The 18,990-nt window shown below is 37.0% G+C and overlaps 1 protein-coding gene across 3 annotated transcripts in view; it reads right to left on the reverse strand.

Annotated features, from left to right (window-relative positions):
• RXFP1 (relaxin/insulin-like family peptide receptor 1) overlaps window positions 1-14,738 on the reverse strand; it is a 50,598-nt gene extending 35,860 nt beyond the window's left edge. For all 3 annotated transcript variants that reach the window (XM_014945096.1, XM_014945106.1, XM_014945086.1), the window contains exon 1: window positions 14,467-14,738. In XM_014945096.1, coding sequence (XP_014800582.1) covers window positions 14,467-14,515 — 49 coding nt within the window. In that variant the 5' untranslated portion in view covers window positions 14,516-14,738. The remainder of the gene's footprint in view (window positions 1-14,466) is intronic.
• Window positions 14,739-18,990: the final 4,252 nt, after the last annotated feature.

The following is an 18,990-nucleotide window of genomic DNA, read 5'->3' on the forward strand; positions in this document are numbered from 1 at the left end:
CTATCTCTCTCATGCAGTATTAAAGGTGTCAACTTTTCTACCTGCTATTGATTTTCCACTATGAAAAAATTGAACCACTCTTCTAGTATCTTGCTTCATTGTCCATTTTTTTAGCAGCTAAACCTGATAGAATAGCTCTTAATAATATTGATTGTTTTTTTAGCAGCTAAACCTCCTGATAGAATAGCTCTTAATAATATTGATTAATGGTTATTCCATCACGTCATGTCATTGGCTGATTCATGTTGGCGTTAAATCAAGAAAAAGAAAAATGTTATTTTGTACTCCTTTCATTAATCCATAGGTGGTATCTCTGTTCGTTATGCATATCAAGCTTCAAAGGTACCCCTATTGTTTGGCAAAACCACAAACAAGCATCTTTCTGACAAGATGTTTGCTGTCTCAATGCAGACTAATGTTCTACCCATAATGCATGTTCATAATTCTGTGAATTAAGTATTTCTGACTATTATGTACTCCATCCCTCAGTTTTTCTTAAGCAAGAATCCATGTCATAGGCGTTTTAAGCTTGTCCGGATCTGCGGCTTTGAGACACATATGGCCAAGGCAGACATCTGTGATCTTTCCTCTAGCTTGAAGTAAGTGGATAACTCTTTTCCTGTTAGTCTTGAAAATATAAGACCATTTACCACTATTTTCCTTTTTTAAAGGAACTAGCCAGAGTTGGTTTGTCATCTAGTATAAGACAGTAAGGCTCTTTCCTCTGTTGTACAGATGCAGTATCACTGGGGAAAGAACATGGCAGCCCCCCTTTAAGCTCTCATAAAAAGAAATCAAGAGGGAATGCATTCAGAAAAGCCAAGAACAAGATATTCCCAGGAGACCATGGCTTTCCTCCCAGCTAAATTGATTGACCAAGCTCACTTTTTTTGTGCAGTCTTTGAAAAATGGCAAAATCTTTTGAAAACAGATACTGGGTCACAAATGCTTTTTGAGAAACCAAACAAGGGACATGTGCACTAGAAGAACATGAACTGAAGAGTTACTTCTGGCTTCTGTAAGACAAGTGAATGTGACTCCATAATGGAAACAATACTAGGCTGATTAGACAGAATCATAAGCGATTATACTAATCAAAGCAGCATGACTCTCTGTTTGGTACTTTCTAGTGACATCAATCTCAATTTTATTGTATATGGGTTCAAATAAGGGCATATAGAATCATGGAATCATTTAAGTTGGAAAAGACCTGTAAGATCATCAAGCCTCACTGTTAACCTAGCACTGTCAAGCCCACCACTAAGCCATGACCCCAGGAACCACATTTACATGTCTTTTAAATACCTCCAGGGATAGCGACTCAACCACTTCCCTGGGCAGCCTGTTCCAATGCTTAATAACACTTTCAGCGGAAAAACTTTTCCTGATATCCAATCTAAACCTACCGTGGAGCAACTTGAAGCTGTTTTCTCTTTTCCTATCACTTGTTACTTAGGAGAAGAGACCAACACCCACCTTAAATCGTTACAACCTCCATTCAGGTAGTCCTGTAGAGTAGGAAAATGTTTTTGTAATTTCAAAAATTTGAATCACATGAAGACCCATCATTGTGAATAAAAAATGATTCTCAAATTCCATACAGACTAACATATTTTTTCTTCCCTTTGAATAAGTTACCAATTTGAAAGTACTGAGGCTGAAGAAATCCAGCTATTTTTAAAAAGGAGTCCTTAATTGACAAGGACTGAGAAATGATCATGATACTGAAGAATTCACCCTGTGCTTACTATGATGGAAAGTTATTTTACCTACAAAAGCACTTTTTTTTTTTTTTCAAGGAGACCAATTTAAATTTATCAAATGGTGGGTTTTTTTCCTCCTCCCACCCATAACCTACTTTGGTTGTTATACTTCTAGACACAGCAGGAAATGGGCGAGGAGCAAAAGAGGACTGAAAATTTTCTTTTGAAAATTTTTTTTTTTTTAAAACAGAATATTTTCTTCAACTAAACCAGAAAGAGTCAACAAAGGAAACATTAAAGATGAAATCGATTTTGCCTGTCATTTTTGTGCTAGCCTGAATACTTCAAGATGACAATAGATTAAAAAATTCCTCTTCTGCTGAAAGTTATTTGAAGACCGTCTGAACTGGCTTTGAAAAACCTTTAGTGTAGTATAGAGGAAGAGACCTTATAGGTCTATAACTTTTATGTTCAAAGACAAACTGTCAGAACAAGACTATGAAACAAGTTTATAACTATGAATTCCTTCAACTTAAAAGGTGGTTAATTAATTTTTGAGAAAGAATGTAATGACAAGTGGTTGATCAACTCTGATCAGAGGCATTTGAATCACCAAAAGACAGAAAAAAAGAGGAAGATATGACATCTTAAAAATCTTATTTTTTTAAAAATAATTTGTTTGAATTTGTCTATTACAATAATATCTAGAAGCGAGTGATATTTAGTTCTCTTACATTAATTTTCCTGGGTTTATTCTCAATTATTCAGTTATTTCCCACTAAACATGGGAATTTTTGAGCAATTTATGAGAGAGACTAGGATGAAGTTTATTTCAGGATAGAAATATGAAGTTAACTTTTGCATGCTTTTATTTAACTCATCATTGTTTTATAAGTGGAATGCATTTTTTTTTCAGCTTGCAATTTTATGAAGACTCTCCTAAACCTGATGCTTCTTTTAGGAAAAGCTTTATAATGAATATGTAATGAGAATCCCATACTATTAAAAACATTTTTAGCAAGATTTAAACACTGTCCATAACTAACATATTGAAAATAGATTCTCGTTTCATACAACAATATAATAGAGTTTATGCACTCTAACTTGCTGTTAATGTACACATTTGGGGTAACCCCTTTGGGGAAAACTTGTAGACTAAAATAGACCTTGCTCTAGTGACGACAGATACTGTAACATTAATCCTTGAGGGAAAGCATCCATGGCTTAAGAGGTTTAAACATCTGCACAGAATCCCCACAGGAGTATAATTATACTGTTATCACTACATTGCCTTTTCTGTAATTTGCTCATCTCCTCCTTTGCTAATTGTTCAGCTCTGACATCTCTAGCATTTTCTAAATATCTGTATAGCATATGCATCGTGTTTGTAATTTTAAATTCTATTGGATGCAACATCTTCATTTCTAAAACAGTACCTTTTTTTTGTATCTTGTCTGTTGTTCTTGCAAACAGAATTACATTTTCAGTTTTATTGCATTACCATATTAGATGTCATTCTAGGAACATGTGGTACTTGAACTACACACATAAATTTATGACTGACTAGATAAAATGTTTGCGTTCATTAAACACAATATAGCGCAAAGAATTTTAGCACAAAAGATGCATGTATTGTAACTGCCTATATTGCATGCCAATCTGGTCGTTATCTTGGATTTTAATTTCGTATGGTACCTTTATGTTTTGCTGTGGGTTTCACAATGCTTTCATTTCAGAAGCATTTCCAAAGCGGAAAATTCGTACTATCCTTTGGAAAATGCAGACTCTAATCTCATAACAACATTACTAAAGTTAGTTATCAGTTATGCCACAGATAATTCAATCTAATTAATCCAGCTATGGTGCTGGAAGATTCTCTTTGTATAACTGCCAGATAAGTATGCTCCAGGGTCAGACACTGCCAGTAGAGCAATTCAGACTGGCCACGTGGCATCTTGCCAGAGGATTTGGCTCTTACACCTTTTATTAATTTGCTGTTTTGTTCTGCATACACAGAACTTAGAATAAAAAGATTCTGATGCAAAAAAAATTGCTGAAAGAGATAAACTTAATATCAGGGCTTTTCCAAATAATATTAAGGAATTTTATCTGGAAACTCTGATTTTGTAGGGCATTCCCAGAGGAGGAAGGTTCAGTGCAATGTCTAACAAAGACACAAATTAATGAGCAGAGCCAAACCTTTCCCTTTTCTTCCTCTCCCCAAATACACAGAATTTAAATGATCTCTGGCTATTATTTCTGTTTAGAAATAAGTTCTATCTCCATTTTCTGACGTGACTTCCAATGGAAAATGCATTAAGGTAAGCTATTCTTTGCCCTAGTGTTGTTTTGCGTTGGTGTAACTCCTTTGATTTCACTAATCTCTTTTTCACACTAGTGCAATATCAAGTCTAAAGCTGGACACATGGAACACTAGGGTCTTGTTTGTGTGGCATTAGACACAGAACAAAAACGAAAGCACCATTGTAGATGTGTTAAATACACTGTACTAGTCAGTACCATCCCACCTGAAAGGCCCAGAAAAGGCAACGATGAACCATCAAAATCAAGGAAAACTCCCCTCCCAGGAGCTGATTCTTTCTCCCAACCACTGAGGAATGCGCTTGGGTGCTCCTTTCTTTTTCCTCCTTTGAAGCACCGCATTTGTAAGAGTTAATGATTTAAAGACACACACACACATATATATAATGTCTAAAGCTTCACACTAGGAACAACATTTTTGATGTTTTGTAATCCCAGGAAAAACATTCCCTACTTAGCAGTATTTGCCATGTATCTTACACACCACCACCCCCTCCCATCTCATAACATGCTTAGTAGTGAGCTAATGAAGTTGTAGGGTTTTTTTAAAATCTGAGTAATCAAATAATTTAAAATTTACTTTAGCCAAGAAGAACAAGAACAGTAGGTTATCAATAAGTTATTGTCCTTCAAGCAATAATCATTCACCTCATCTGGATAACCAGTATTTTGAATTTAAATACATAATGATGGTAATTAGATATTACTGTAAACAAGTTCACTTCAGACTTGCTGCTTTGCACAAGGTAACCCAGTCAGACATATGTAAAGCAAACAAAAGTGAAACACCCATTAATGAAAACTAAATTATTTAAATTAACAAACAACAGACATTTGTAATGCCTCTCTTCAGTTTCCACAAAGAAAAGGCAGATTGAAGTGACTTTCATGACACAATACCATATACAGGAGAGGAGTTTGTGTACACGTGCATTCATGCATGGCAGTAATAAGCAATCCAGGAGATGAGACAGAAACTAGTTGTAGCAAAGCCCTAAGAGAAAGCTGCAATGTAAAAGGGAATGAAATTAGAAAGTCAACAAACAGGGAAATTACCTGCTGATATTCTAATTGTATGATGTTCTGAGGATACATTTTGCAAATGAGCAGAAGAGCAAATAATTATATGACTGTCATTAACTTCTCATAACAGAAAACAATCTAAAAGATCATAACACTTTGCCTAACTTTTCTTAGGTAGAAAAGGGCAAAACTTTTTTCTCCCCCACATAAAAATTGCACGGCTTAGCTCTAACTTCTTGCATACCAACTTTGGTATGCTCTTGTGATGAGGCGGGGAGGGGAGAGGGGAAAGACTGTTAGAATGAACATCTTGAAGCACTGATGATTGCAAAATAGATTTGAGAGACCCAGCCCAACCACAGGCTGAGGAAAAGAACCTGAAGGGGGGTAGTAGGAGATTTTATTTTGTCTTTATCTTCTTTGGCTCTTTAGTCTCTGATTTTGCTACAAGGTCACTTTAAATAAGCTGCACATCAGCCACAATTTCAGAAGCCTCAGTATTTTCCCTCTTATCCCAAGTAACACAATCTTAAATAAATCTTTGTAAAATACTCTCAGGTAAGATTTTCTATCTAGGACTTCAGAGACAGAAATGGAAAAAAGTGTTTTAGGATCCTTACAGAAAGTATTTAAAATATGAAACATAATCTAGGGGTTTTTTTTTCTTTTTTTTTCTTTTTTTTTTTTAATTCCTTGTGCCTTTAATAAAGTATAAAAAGATTTTAATGATAATTCTTACAATGGAACTAAGCCAGCATAATTTAAAATGAAGCTCTGAAGCATGCTTAAGATTAATTTTGTAACAATAAAAATATATTATTTCTTGCTGAGCCTGAGACAGGATTATCTGATACATTTTATTTATTCACATACTTTTGTTACTAAGAACCATTTATAACTATTAAGAATTTAAATTTAATATAGAACCACAAGTTCAGATTCGGGAGGTTGCTGTGCCCTATAAATCTATGAGATTCCACTCTCCTGAAGTATTATAAAAATGGAATCCTTTGTTGTTCTCTTTGGGAGTCAAATAATTAAAAAGTATTTTAGAGAACTCACAGGACTATTTTGTGAAAAATCAATTTCAGACACTGTGTTTAAAAAAAGTACACTCTTATGGGATTGTGACTCATGAATATTTGATTCAGTTTAAAAATAATAAGTTTTCCAATCTCTACTATATTTTACCATGAGTAAACATATCTCACTGCTATAAATTGTGACACTCCAGTTAAACTGCCATAAACTAGAAATTATCTCAAGCTAATAGGATTTCTGACTTTCCTAAAGTGAATAATGTTAGCTGACTGAACCATGATCAGAGACATCTGGCTTACTTCTTCTTTTAAAGGTTATATAAAAATGTGCATGCAGATTAAGATTCATCGATTTTAAGATTATAACTTCTAGATTTTATACAATTATTAATGTACATAAAGAAACATTGCATTAGCAACTTATAGGTGTAAGTTATCTGGATATTAATTTTTCCTCAACCAAGTTAGAAAAGATAACAAGAAACTACATTCAAAAGGTTTGTCTCTATTTTAGATGCAGTTTGGCTAAACAATGCATTTGCATGGATTACTGACGGATTTCACCTCCACATAGGCTATAGTTCCTCATTCTCTTCTTTTTGACCCCACTCCAGCTAAATCAACACATGATGGTGCCTGTTCCTGACACCGAGTGTTTTCTCACTGCCAGCACAAATGAAAGCATGCTGTCTGAAAAATAGCCTAAATTAGAGTAGTGCTATCAGGATCCATCTCTAGCTTGGCACGAGAGGTAGGACAGAGAGCTGGGAGGAGGAGAGGTTTCCTCCAACAGTGATCTACTGCATCACCCCAGTCCTGTGACACCTTTCTGTTGGGTCTCCATTCACCCCACAGACAGAGGGCTTCCCAGGGCAAGCTACGCAGAAGGGTGCCTAGAAAAAGGTGGTGGGGATCACAAGAGGCTGTTGTAACAGCTGCACTATGACATTAGAGTGCAGACTGAGAAGAGACAGTATTGGTACACAGCTGTCTGTTACCAGACATCGTGATCTATGGTTCGCTTTTTTTTTTTAGTAAATAGATTGAATAATGCAATTATTCTATGCCAGTATCCCAGTACTTAAAGCAACTGTTGACATAACCAATTGGCAAAATTAAATCGTTTGTAACTTGGTATTATTGAAAAATATCGTTAAGTTCTCCAAAACTGTGCATCCATAGATACAACTATTTCCCTGGGCAGAAAACCAGTCTGATTAAAAGATGATGTGAAAGCAGTGGATACGTAAATGGAAGATTTAAAAAAGAAAGCATGAATATAAAAGCAAAGAGTGATAAAATCTAAAATGTATAGGTAGGCATGCTAGAGAAATAATCAGTACTTATTTAAAAACAACTTTTTTTTCCTAAAACATATTTGGAAGAAGAAAAACCTCACATGACATAAAAATCTTAGTAGTGTCAAAAAGCCCAGCTATTCAATATCTATTTCTGATATATATTTTGAAGGAATAAAGTGGTTATATTCTTTCTGCTTGGTGCCTAAAAACTGTACTGAAGATTAGGCAGAATTTTTAAAGAAAATATTTTCAAACCAGCCATAGGAGGAATATGAAAGGAGTTATTTAAGAAACACTTTGAAACTAATGTTATTGGACAACATTACATATACAACATTTGAAATATGAAGGAAATACCAAAAGAACTAGAGGCTTGCAGTGTTATTTGAATACTAGGAAAGAATGACAGTTTCTGAAAAATCAGTGTTTATAGTTCCTAGGTAAAACACCATAACCGTTAATTCAAGTCTTCACATGGAATTGAAGACCAAGAAACAATGTCAGGAAGTGTACTGTCATGGTAGATAGGCCTTGAATAAACCTCTAAAAACACAGATCACCTTTGTCAACTGCATTACTATTAACTGCTTCAGGCTAGTCAGTTACGTGGCTTTTAAATTCACTAACCTATTCCTTTTTTTTTTCCTCTCTCTCCATACAGTGTAAACTTTGGCTTTAACTATGTTGTGGCTGGATTTTAAGTTTCATGAAAGGATGCTCTTAGCTGATTCTGAAGAGGAGCTGGCCTATTTCTATCTCACCTATTTTTAGCCTTATTTTTTAAATTGCAAGTGAAAAAGGAAGTGAAACAGAAAACTGTACATATTTCTATGTAAAAGCAACACCACCACCTTTCCAAGCACTGTGCCTTTTCCCCCACATACAGCACAGTGCTGACAATCATGTTTGTGATGGAAAAAACGTTATTTTCTCTGCAGAACAGAGGAGAAAGAGGCAATGTTCACCTGCATTGACAGTCCTATGCACATCTTCGAGCCTCAGTCCGGCCATATGACCTCTGCCGTTCTCAGCACTGTAGCTCTCCTCTGGAGGAAACACTAACTTTACTGAGAATAAACATTTTGACCAAATTAAGCCTTGGGATTGCTACAGGGTACGTGGGTGGAACACAGTGACCTGTGATATACAGGACTGGGTGATTTAATGTCCTCTCTGGATAAACTCTGCTAAGTGATATTGTGTGCACCAGTCCCACAGGATCAGTGCGGGCACTGCTTGAGTCTCCTTGCAACTGCCTGACCACCTTCTTCCCCTGACATCAAGTCTATGGGGACAACTTGCCCTCCCAGGGGCAGCTCTCCCCAACAGGCCACAACTGATGGCTTTGGCCACTCTTTCAAATCCATGTTTTCCCATCAGTCTTCCCTCCAGCTACCTGTATCTTCCCTTATCACACAAATCAACTGCATGCTAGATGCCTCATGAGCATCAAGGACAGCATAGCAGGTAGTACATAATTGTGCGTAAGACTTCTTTGCATACACAAAGTCACTTTATATCGTTCATGTTCTTCTTGTCTTGGCTATGAGAATTTCCAAATGATTTCTTGTTTTTTTCCTATGATAGGAACCATCTGCAAACATCAGTTATTAGCAGCATACATTCAAAGTCTGTCACGTATCTTTAAACTTCATCCATTTTTGCAAATGCACCTCCATATAATAATAGAGACATTTTACCTGCACTTTGATTGGTCTTCTAGTGAATTGCTGACACCCTGCTGTTTAGTCTACCATCTAACCACTTACAAGTTATAATATTAAATTCCTCATTAGTTCCATCATACAGCTACAATAAACAAACTTCCTGTTTTTAAGTCCTTACAGATTGCTTAGATTACTGTTTAGAATATGGCATTATTGCTTAGATGGGGAGCTAAGACATTAACATACTTATGGCAAGTGTTTCTGCTAATGTTAGGTTCTGCATTTAAATCAGCTTCACGGATTACTAAAAGCACAGCTGCCACAGATTTCAGTGGCAGCTGTGAAATGGACACTGCCACATCAGGATTATCAAACCAAAAACCTAGAAAACCTGCCATAAAATTATTATCCATTTATGACACATTTAGAGCATCACTCTCTGGGGCAAGAAGCAGGAAAAAAAAAAAGAAAAAATCAGTTTTCCACAGCAGAGTTCAGTTACCTTCATCACATGGCCATTATTTTATAAACCCCAAACTCATTCACATTTTATCGTTACCTTCTACAGCAAATGAATAGGGGGTAACGCAGGTAGCATAGTTCACTATATGTTTCTGATTCATTCTTTGAATACCATACACAAAGCACAAGTTCTTGTGGAGCCATAGCATGAAGAAAATGTGGCACATAGGACAACTTAAGATTGTATCTCAATTCCTAAGCACTGAGTTTGCAAAATTAATAATGTTCTTTGATATAGGTAGCATCCTAGAATATTAAAAGAGAAAATCAATTATCTTCTGACTTTTCAAAACATGACACCCTGCAGCATCTCTGGTTCAGAACCTTTAGCTCTCCAGACCTTTGGCATCTGAGAGGGTGGGGTGATCCGATAACATTAATTACCAGCCTCTGAGCAGAGGTGTTACACAGCAGGAGACAGTAAGCAACAGGACAACCATGACCTTCCTTCCAGCCTTGTAGCACAGTCCTCACCCCACTAAGCACAGCTTCTTTTTCTACTCAGTCTCATCTTCTCCTCTCCCTGGCTGCTTACCTCCCTTCCATCCTTTCTAACCTAATCACTACGTGCTTCCCATCCTCTTGTGACCCTCTGTCTGCACAGGGTGCTAGTTCTGGTCTCACCATCCTGAATTTATTCTTCAGACACTCCACTCTCTCGTAACTCCTTTTGCCTTTAATTAATTCATTGCGGCTTGCTGGCTCCCCTCTCACACATCCTTTTCCCCAGTCTCTACCCTCCCAGACTAACAGCCTTTCCAATTTCCATTTTCCCTTTCCAAGCAGCGTTAGCCTTTTCTCTCACCACTCTGTTCCTTTGTCTCATCATCCTCTCCCTTTAGCCTCTACTTTCAGTCTCCTTGGTCAGTCCTTCCCAATAGATTTTCCCCTTCTCTCTTTTTCAGACACAATGCCTTCCTGATCCTCTCAGCTTCCTACAGGTCCCTACCTTGAACCCCTCATTTCAAAGTCTTACTTAATGGCTTCAAGGTATAGGAATTACGGCACCACTTGATGAGATTACTGGTAACAGTTCCTCTGATGACTTTCACACTGCTCTTTAGCTCACAGGAACACCCATTACAGGAGGTTAATTCTTATACTACTGCAATTAGACTTGAACAGGCTCATTAGCTCTAGTGGGATGACCTGTCAGAAGACTATCTCTCAGACACAGTGATTTTCTAGAGGAATACTTCAGAAGCCCTTATCCATTTAAGAAAAGGCACTGCATAGCGTAAGATTCCTAGAGTCGTTTGATATAGGCAAAGTACCAATTCCTCACTTGGTTAAAAATTCAAATTATTTTGGTAAAGTTTTGCTTTTCTTCTTGCTCAAGGTGAAAAAAAGTCCACAATGCACATAAAATTTCAGAGCAAAGGGCTCAAGTCTGGTAGAGCTGCTAGAAACAGTCAAGAGAGATTAGCAATTTGTGTAGCCCTGGGTGCTATTAATGGAGAGGTGTGAGCAGCCTTGCCCATGCAGCAGTTGCAGGCAGACCAGACTCTGCAGCTGACGATGGTTTAACTTTCACTACTTCAGTTTATCACTGTGTAGACTTTTTACTACCTTCTAACCGACATTAGAGGAAGCTTTCCTCACAAACCATCTTCATCCCTAATTTTCTGTAAAGATATTAATTTTTGTTGTACACACAGATATACAGGATACACATTATTCTTCTAGCCACAGGGAAGCTAGTCTGATTAATGCTCAAGTTAAATGAACGCAAAGAGAAATTAACCAGAAATTATTATTACACAATGATTATTTGAACTTCTGCAAAGGTTGAAGTAATTTCACTTTCTTATTTACAAATCTGGAAGGGATCTTAAAATTTGTTACAAACTATGTAAACAAGAGCACTATCCTGCACAATCATAAACTTGCAATTCCCCAAAAGATTTGTGATGGTCTCTTTCCCACATTTGACAGAAAGCACTTGGTATAAGAGATGTTGGCCTTGAAAACAACTGTCACTTTCGTGCAGCACCAGAAGGGCTAACAAGTTTCAGAAGGTTTGAAGAAAGCTTTCCTTGGCATTTTGAAGTGAGGATAAGGGAAGGAAAAAAAATATACTAGGAGAATAACAGAAAGTGGAGGGAAGGGGAACTGCAGACACCAGCAGAAATAGAATTGGAAAAATCCTATTTAGGTAGGGGCACAGAGCATACAGGGTTAAAATAGTAACCATCACATTTGCTTTCCATGAGGAGCCTGACACATCCCATTTGGAATCCACTTTGAATAGTTTCAGATATTAATGTTGTTCTGTTTTTCTTAATAACTGATAAACAAATTGTTTGTGGGTCTGTCATTTAGACAAAGTCCAGGAGGACAAAATAGTTTTTGTGCCCAGAAAGCTATACAAAGTGACTCTGAAGACACAAAAGTACACTATAGTTGTTGCAGTGATTAAAGTCGATTATTGTACCAGAGAGAAGATGCGGCAGCCAGTGCAGTGCCAGCCACATGCCCAACCAACCTGCGCGCTTCGCAAGGGGTCGAGCCATCCAGGCAGATATTTGTCCTGGCTACCCGGTCAATGCTGCCAGTTCCACAACCACAGTCTGAAATTTACTTTTCTCCACATGACAATTGATGCTGCTGCACTGGCGAGAACCAGTGCTTTGTTTTCAAAGATACCCTCTACCTGGTCTAGTGTATTCCACGTGGGAAAGTAGTCAGGCAGTAGCTGAGAGCTGCTGGTACATAAAAAGCTACGTGGTTTGATTATGTGGATTTTGAAAGGAAAGGTTTTCATATAAGAAAATTTAATTAAGAATTAAGGAAGGGAGTAAAATAAAAGAGGTATTGAGTTATTTGTGTGCAACTTTAGCTGTTGAATGGAAAACTATGCAGATGTAGATTGAATTGATATGGATGGGTCAGGCAAGAGTAGTTTTTGTACATTAGATGTTTCTCATTTTGTTTTTTTAAGAATTAGAAGCATCTGTGAGGTGTAGAAATTAAAAAGAAAAAATACAACAAAACTGTACAACTGAATTTCCAGCAGTCCATAAACAACAAATGCAACTTCTAAGCACAACAATACTTACTTCAGGAATCTTTGGTTTAATATCAGATAGCCTAAAGACTTGAGTAAAGCTTAAATCTATTGTGTGGATGAAATCAGATGAAATCAGCCAACGTGTAGATGTGCTTACAATTCAGATTACCAGCTAAAACTCTGAAAAGGCAGTGAAGATATAAACTGTACTGAGCTGGGTTAGGAGAAGCGGCACTAAGGAGGAGCTCATTTTGGTGCAAGACAGAGCACTGGCAGGCAACAGAGACTCCAGGCATGCACATGCTTTAATCTATGGCTGCACTGCTGCTCTCTTCAACAAATCTAGATGAGCCACGTGGCTTTCTCCTAAGTGTTATAATACTCTACATATGATGAGCCAATAAGCACCTAAAAAAGTAACGGTCATCATAACTATAATACTAGAAGGCCTGTCATCATTTACAGTCCTCATCTGTTATCCTATTTTGCAATAAGCTTTAATATAGTTTGGTAGGTTTTATAAATTCCACTGCTGAGATTAATTTAACCCAGCAGAAATTATGCCAATAATAATTTGCACATCTTGTATGAATGTTTCAACATTTTATTGTCTTGATATAGAAAACAGTAAAGTGAAAGGCTTAATTTGTTTGAAATCCTTCAGCTTTTATTCTGCATATCTTGAAGTATTTCCTTTAAATATTGGATTATTGTTCATGGATAACCCAAATGCATGTGAAGCTCATAGGCTTGATAAGATCTCATTATCATAGCCAACTTAATTCCAAATACATTAATATCCCTGTTTTTTTCATGCTTGCAGCTGTCGTATTAGGTATTCCTCCAAAACCTAATAGAACTGCTTAGAGTTTTTCCACAGATTTAACTAAGCTCTGCAACTACAAAAATAGCTGTAAGTGGAGCTCTATTTCCCAGACTCCTAATGTAGGCAATATCTCTTACAAATCAAGCAGCATAGTAATCACATGTAAACCCCAGAATGTTTAATTTAAAAGCAGGAGAGAGAACAAACTGTCGTTCAATGCAGAAGAAGGTGGCAGAATTAAACCTTATGCTCCTGTTAGTTTAATAAAGTAGTTGATATTGCAAAAGGTACTGATTTCATCTACAAATCAATAAAACATTATTTTAGCATTGCAAATACAACAGAAATAAATTTTTAATATCAAAATTACAACTAAAGAAAATGATAATGACTAGGAAATCCAACACATATATCAGTATCAGCAGCTTCACAGGGACAGCTTTACCCAAGTCAAAAGCAGCTCTTGCAAACAGGGTACTTGAATTAAATGAAGAAAACATTACTGAAGTAAGCAGAAGGTCAGGGGTAACTCCCACCACACTGAAGGGATTCATATATGAAGGAAAATTTAAATTTAATTCAATTTCCATTTTGCATGCTATACTGCCTACCACGCTGAATCAGACAGTAAAAATTCCTATTGCCTGAACACAATCTACTTTGAGAACTAGCAATTCTAGTAGCATCGCACAGTATCACTGCATACTACTCAATGTGGCATCTGAAATGAGTCAGTTCTATCTGTATGTTCATTAGATATTTACAACATGCATTTATGCAATGGTTAAACTGTTTCTTATTTTTTAATTTCAGCTCATAACCATTAACAGTAATTCTCAAAGCATTAAGTACAAACATATTTAATCCTTACATGTAGCTAGTAACCTTGAGAGACTGCATTACACTTCAATTCTATCAAAGAATAATTGCCATGAAGAACTGTAAAATAGCACTGAGATATCATAGTTTTTTAAAAAAAATCCACTACCGAAGTTCACCAGCTATCTGCTTTGCAACGTTCAAAACAAGAAAAAAAAGCTGGATACACTTACCCTTGGTACCGATAAGCAAGAACATATAGAAGCAGCAGTCGGATGTCATATCTGTCCTCCAGCAATTCAAAGAATAAAGTCAATGAATGTTGTCCCTTAAATTGCACACCAGCCAGCGAGCTGCTCCTACGGTCTGCTTCTGACAGCCTTCAGCAGCGCGTGAAGCGAGCTCCCTGCTCTCCCCTGCCTTCCTCTCCTTTGCGCTAGGTCTCCCTCTCTCCCCCCTCTCCAGCACACACAGACACACCAAAGTTTCTGGGAGCACACCAGCTCCTCAGGCTTTCCCTTACAGGATGGGGTCGGGTCTGCTCTGCGGCAGGCGAAGGCTGGGCTCTGTGCATGGACACGGCTCTGCCCCAAGGAAAGCTGCTGCTGCACAAAGCACAGCCAGGTCCAGAGAATCGTCATTAATAGTCCAATATTTTTTTTTTTCCCCCTAATTTTTTTTTTTCCTTAAGCCTCAATACTGCGAGAGGCCTGAGAAGTGCAGTGCTATTTAGGCAAATATGTTTGAAACCGAACATTTGCTACAGTTTAGATAAAAACTGGTGGTTTCTCAAGTAAGGGGAAGTGAAATGTATAAACACAGTCCCTTTGTAGCAAACCAGTCACTCACTGACATACAGAAAAATGCACAATGTAACTTATTTCCAATAACAGCATGTCACTATTTTTACACATTAACCACTCTTCACAACTAATGCTAAAGAAAACAACCTGAAAGAGCAAAGAGGGATGTTTGGAAACATGAGAAAAAGATTTTTCAGAGATTTCCTCCTTATTTAAATACATTGAGACATTCTTGACTGGCCCTTGACTTTACCGTTACCAGTAGATTTTGGTATACTCCATCACGTACAGTTAAAAATGTTTTTTATGATGTGACGGCTAACACTCATCAGCACAGCAGGATATATTTCAAAATGAGTCTGTCAGCTGAGATGAACTTGAGCAAGGAGTTAATTTTACCTGCCCTCAAAGAGATTCAGAATTTTTTAATATCTTTTTATTTAAAAAAAGAGCTTGATAGAATCAACAGCTTGCTAGGATGCAAGGGTCAGGGATCACAGATGACGTGCCAGCAGCCACGTTGGGTACCTAAGGAAGAAAGCCTCTCAGACTAAGGAAATGCGTGCATGCACGACATACATGGAATGGTGAATTTAAAGAATGGGAAAAATCTATAGTCAAAAGCAAAGTCCACATTTTTCCTTCAGCCAAATTGTCTATAAAACAGATATTATGAACTACCAGTCTTTTGATTTCTAATATAAAAGAATACAAAATATAGGAGTTAAACCAAAAGGTTCTTGTTTATGGAAGCCCCAAGAAGTATGTTGACATCTACTGTACCAACAACAGTACTACGCAGTGTACAAGAAAAACCAGATTAAATGGATTATGGACCCATAAAAGATTCCTTTTATAAGGTGGGGAGTAGTTTTTGAGCATATCAGCTAAAACCACACTTGCCTCAAACAACTATTCAAGAGTTAAGCTAACACCTAGATACCCTAGGACTAATGCCTCAGCTGATAAGGTCTTCTAGGGTAGGAATATAAGAAGAAACTGAACCAAAAATGTGAAGAATAAGAGAAAAATACTTTCAAGGAAGATTAAAATAGAAGCTCTACTCCTTTACTGCAAGATGAGATGGAACTGATGTTCTAGAAAAGGGTGTTTTTCCCTAGCATAGCTTCCTCTGTGGCTTTTCTTATGAGCAGTACATACCACCCACATACATTTTCTGAAGCTCTGTCCCAACGGGAGTTGTCACTTTCCAGCCTGCCTCTTTTTCAAGGACCTTCAACAAGGATACTCATTAAAGATAATTTTGCTGCAAACACTTGCTCTATGGAAAATCCACTGAGATCTTCCCTCTTCTAAATTTCTTATACATTCATAATAATACAGAAAGAAGCTGCAGCACTTTCCAACCCATTCTCTCAGTATAATTATATTTAAACCAAGAAGATAGAGTTACACACACGCACATTGCTGAACTCTGGAATGCAGAGCAGAAAGAGGAGGAGAGGCAAGCTCATTATTAGAACAAAACATTAAATAGGACATTACTAGCTTTTGAAAAATAGTTTTGGCTTACATTACTTGAAAACATTTTTTCCTCTTCTTTGAAGAAACACTTCTGTGCTTTAGAAAGGCAATAAATACTTCCCTCCTGCCTAAAAAGTAAAAACTTATGACATTTTTGTGTTTTAGAACTCTCTTTCCAAGAAAACAATGGGCTTTATACGCTAAATCCTTACAGAGAAAAGAAATAACACATCAGAATTACATTTTTGTTTCAAACAACTTTGAGAAGACATTCAATTTCATTAGGATGGTCAGTATTTCTACTTGCAGCAATTCTACAATTGAAATTACAAAAACATCACAGAAAACTGTTGTATGGGTTACGATGCGGACACATACTTTACTTCTGAGTTCCAAGAAATGAGGCTAAACTGAATTAATCGGAATAAGAAAGGTGCCATTTGACTTCTTTATTGGCTACTGACAAACACTCACAATTTGACTTTCTGTCTTCACAGCTATCTGGTGCCAAGCTAAAGAATATTCAAAATTTCAGTTTTAAAACTGTAGGAATCTACTTGTCAGAGCTGTGGGGGACACACCCTACCCCCTCAAAACATCCAACCAACATTGTGCCACCCACACCACAAATTAACAGAGGACATTAATAAACTGTTTCACTAAATCCAAATAATTATGGTTATTATGTTATCAAGAAGAGTCACCCTATGTTTCCATTACAAAGTGTTAGAAAATTGAGTATACAGGGCTTAGAATTCAATAGCAGTAATTATGAGGCACATTTAGAGAAGTGTTGCTAGCGAAGTTCTAGCACCTTGTAGTCTTTCTTCCCAAAGTTCACATTAGGTGCTACATAGAAGGAATTTCATAGAAGTAAACAAATCATAGTTGTATACATCACCATTGCAAGCGTCACTTTTAAAACTAAAAATACACTAAGCTATAAACCTTTGCTACTGTAGAAATCAGTTAGAATTCCTTTTCAGGCTGAAGGAAAGGGTTTACTTACCCACAGGCTGTAGCTACTCCCTTGGAGGTTAACAAACATTTTACCTCAGACTCTGACTTTAGCAGGCTCAATATCACAGCTGATGAGCTTCAAGCAGATTCAGTACAGGTGGGAGCAAAGGTGTCTCTAAGTTTTAGTCTATGTGGGGGAGATAGATGTGTACAAACTCTACCTGTTATCACACTGCTCCAAGTACTGAGCAGTACATGTCTCTGACATATTTCTGCTCTTTCCTAATGTGGGAGTTTTCCTTAGTTTAATTAAGAATAGTTTCAAGGAAGCTTTATGGCATGTACCAAATCAAAGACCTACATGACAATAGGTATGTTGATGGTGATTTTATAACTAAGAATTGCTCATTAAGCAAAGCTGAAAATACTGACTAAAATTGTCAGCTCTTATAATGCCCTAGTGAAACACAAGAACTGAAGAATGAAGCACTGCAAATAAAACCGGGCCCATGTTTCCATCTGCAACCATGAAGACAATATAGTTTAAATTTAGAATCAATACTCCAAGAAATGAACCTCTTGTTTTCTTGGCCTTTTGATGACCAAACTTCAGGTTTTGTATTATAGCAATATGAATAATTAATGTAAAGATAAGGCTTCAGAACATACCATTTAAAATGTAAATCCTCCATTATGTACATCAATCCTACAATCCAAAAGATTTAACTGTGCAAATGAATGTAATTGGCTTAATCATATTTAATTTCCATTGCTTTCAAAGCTCCACTGTGCAAATGAACGTAATTGGCTTAATTATATTTAATTTCCATTGCTTTCAAAGCTCCAATGTTATGCTTTGCAGACAGTGTAACTGAGAATAAGACATTTCTATTTTATAGGACAGCCATTACCTTTGGAGGATATATTCCTTGTTTAACACCTGCATCCAGGTTCCGTGAGTTGGGAGCAAAGTAGACTAAAGGACCAAGAATATCTGAGTAGTCTAAGCACAGAAAGATAAGAAAAGACCTCATCTACAGCAGCTCTTTCCAAACAGTAAGCTGTACTTCAGTACCTTTATCTAGCTCTCTATCTCACACACTTGTGACTCAACCAGTATTGTAAGAATGTGCTATCTTTTCATAAAGCTTACTCTTCCCCATTGCGCAATTGCAGAGATTTAATAAGATTTACCTCCCAAAACCTGAAGAACCTGGAACACCTGGCCTAGCAGGCTAACCACACAGGTACCTTTGCTGTAGGGCCTCCTAAATTCTCTCTCCCCTCTCCAGATCCTCTTTATCAACGCAGCCACAGCTGAGCTGGGGTTACTGACATTTGCACCTGGAGAAAGGGGAGAGACTTTCCTCTTCTGGAAAAACTACCTGAGCTACATGTTCTCTCCTGAAGGACTTTATTACAGGGACAGCACAGAATTTTTTTTTAAGTACATATGTATATCCAACAAATGTCTCAAAACAGACACGAGATCTACCAACCTTATTTCAA

Source organism: Calidris pugnax, unplaced genomic scaffold (genome assembly GCF_001431845.1).
Source record: "Calidris pugnax isolate Ruff unplaced genomic scaffold, ASM143184v1 scaffold15, whole genome shotgun sequence".
In the NCBI taxonomy this organism is placed as follows: domain Eukaryota; kingdom Metazoa; phylum Chordata; class Aves; order Charadriiformes; family Scolopacidae; genus Calidris; species Calidris pugnax.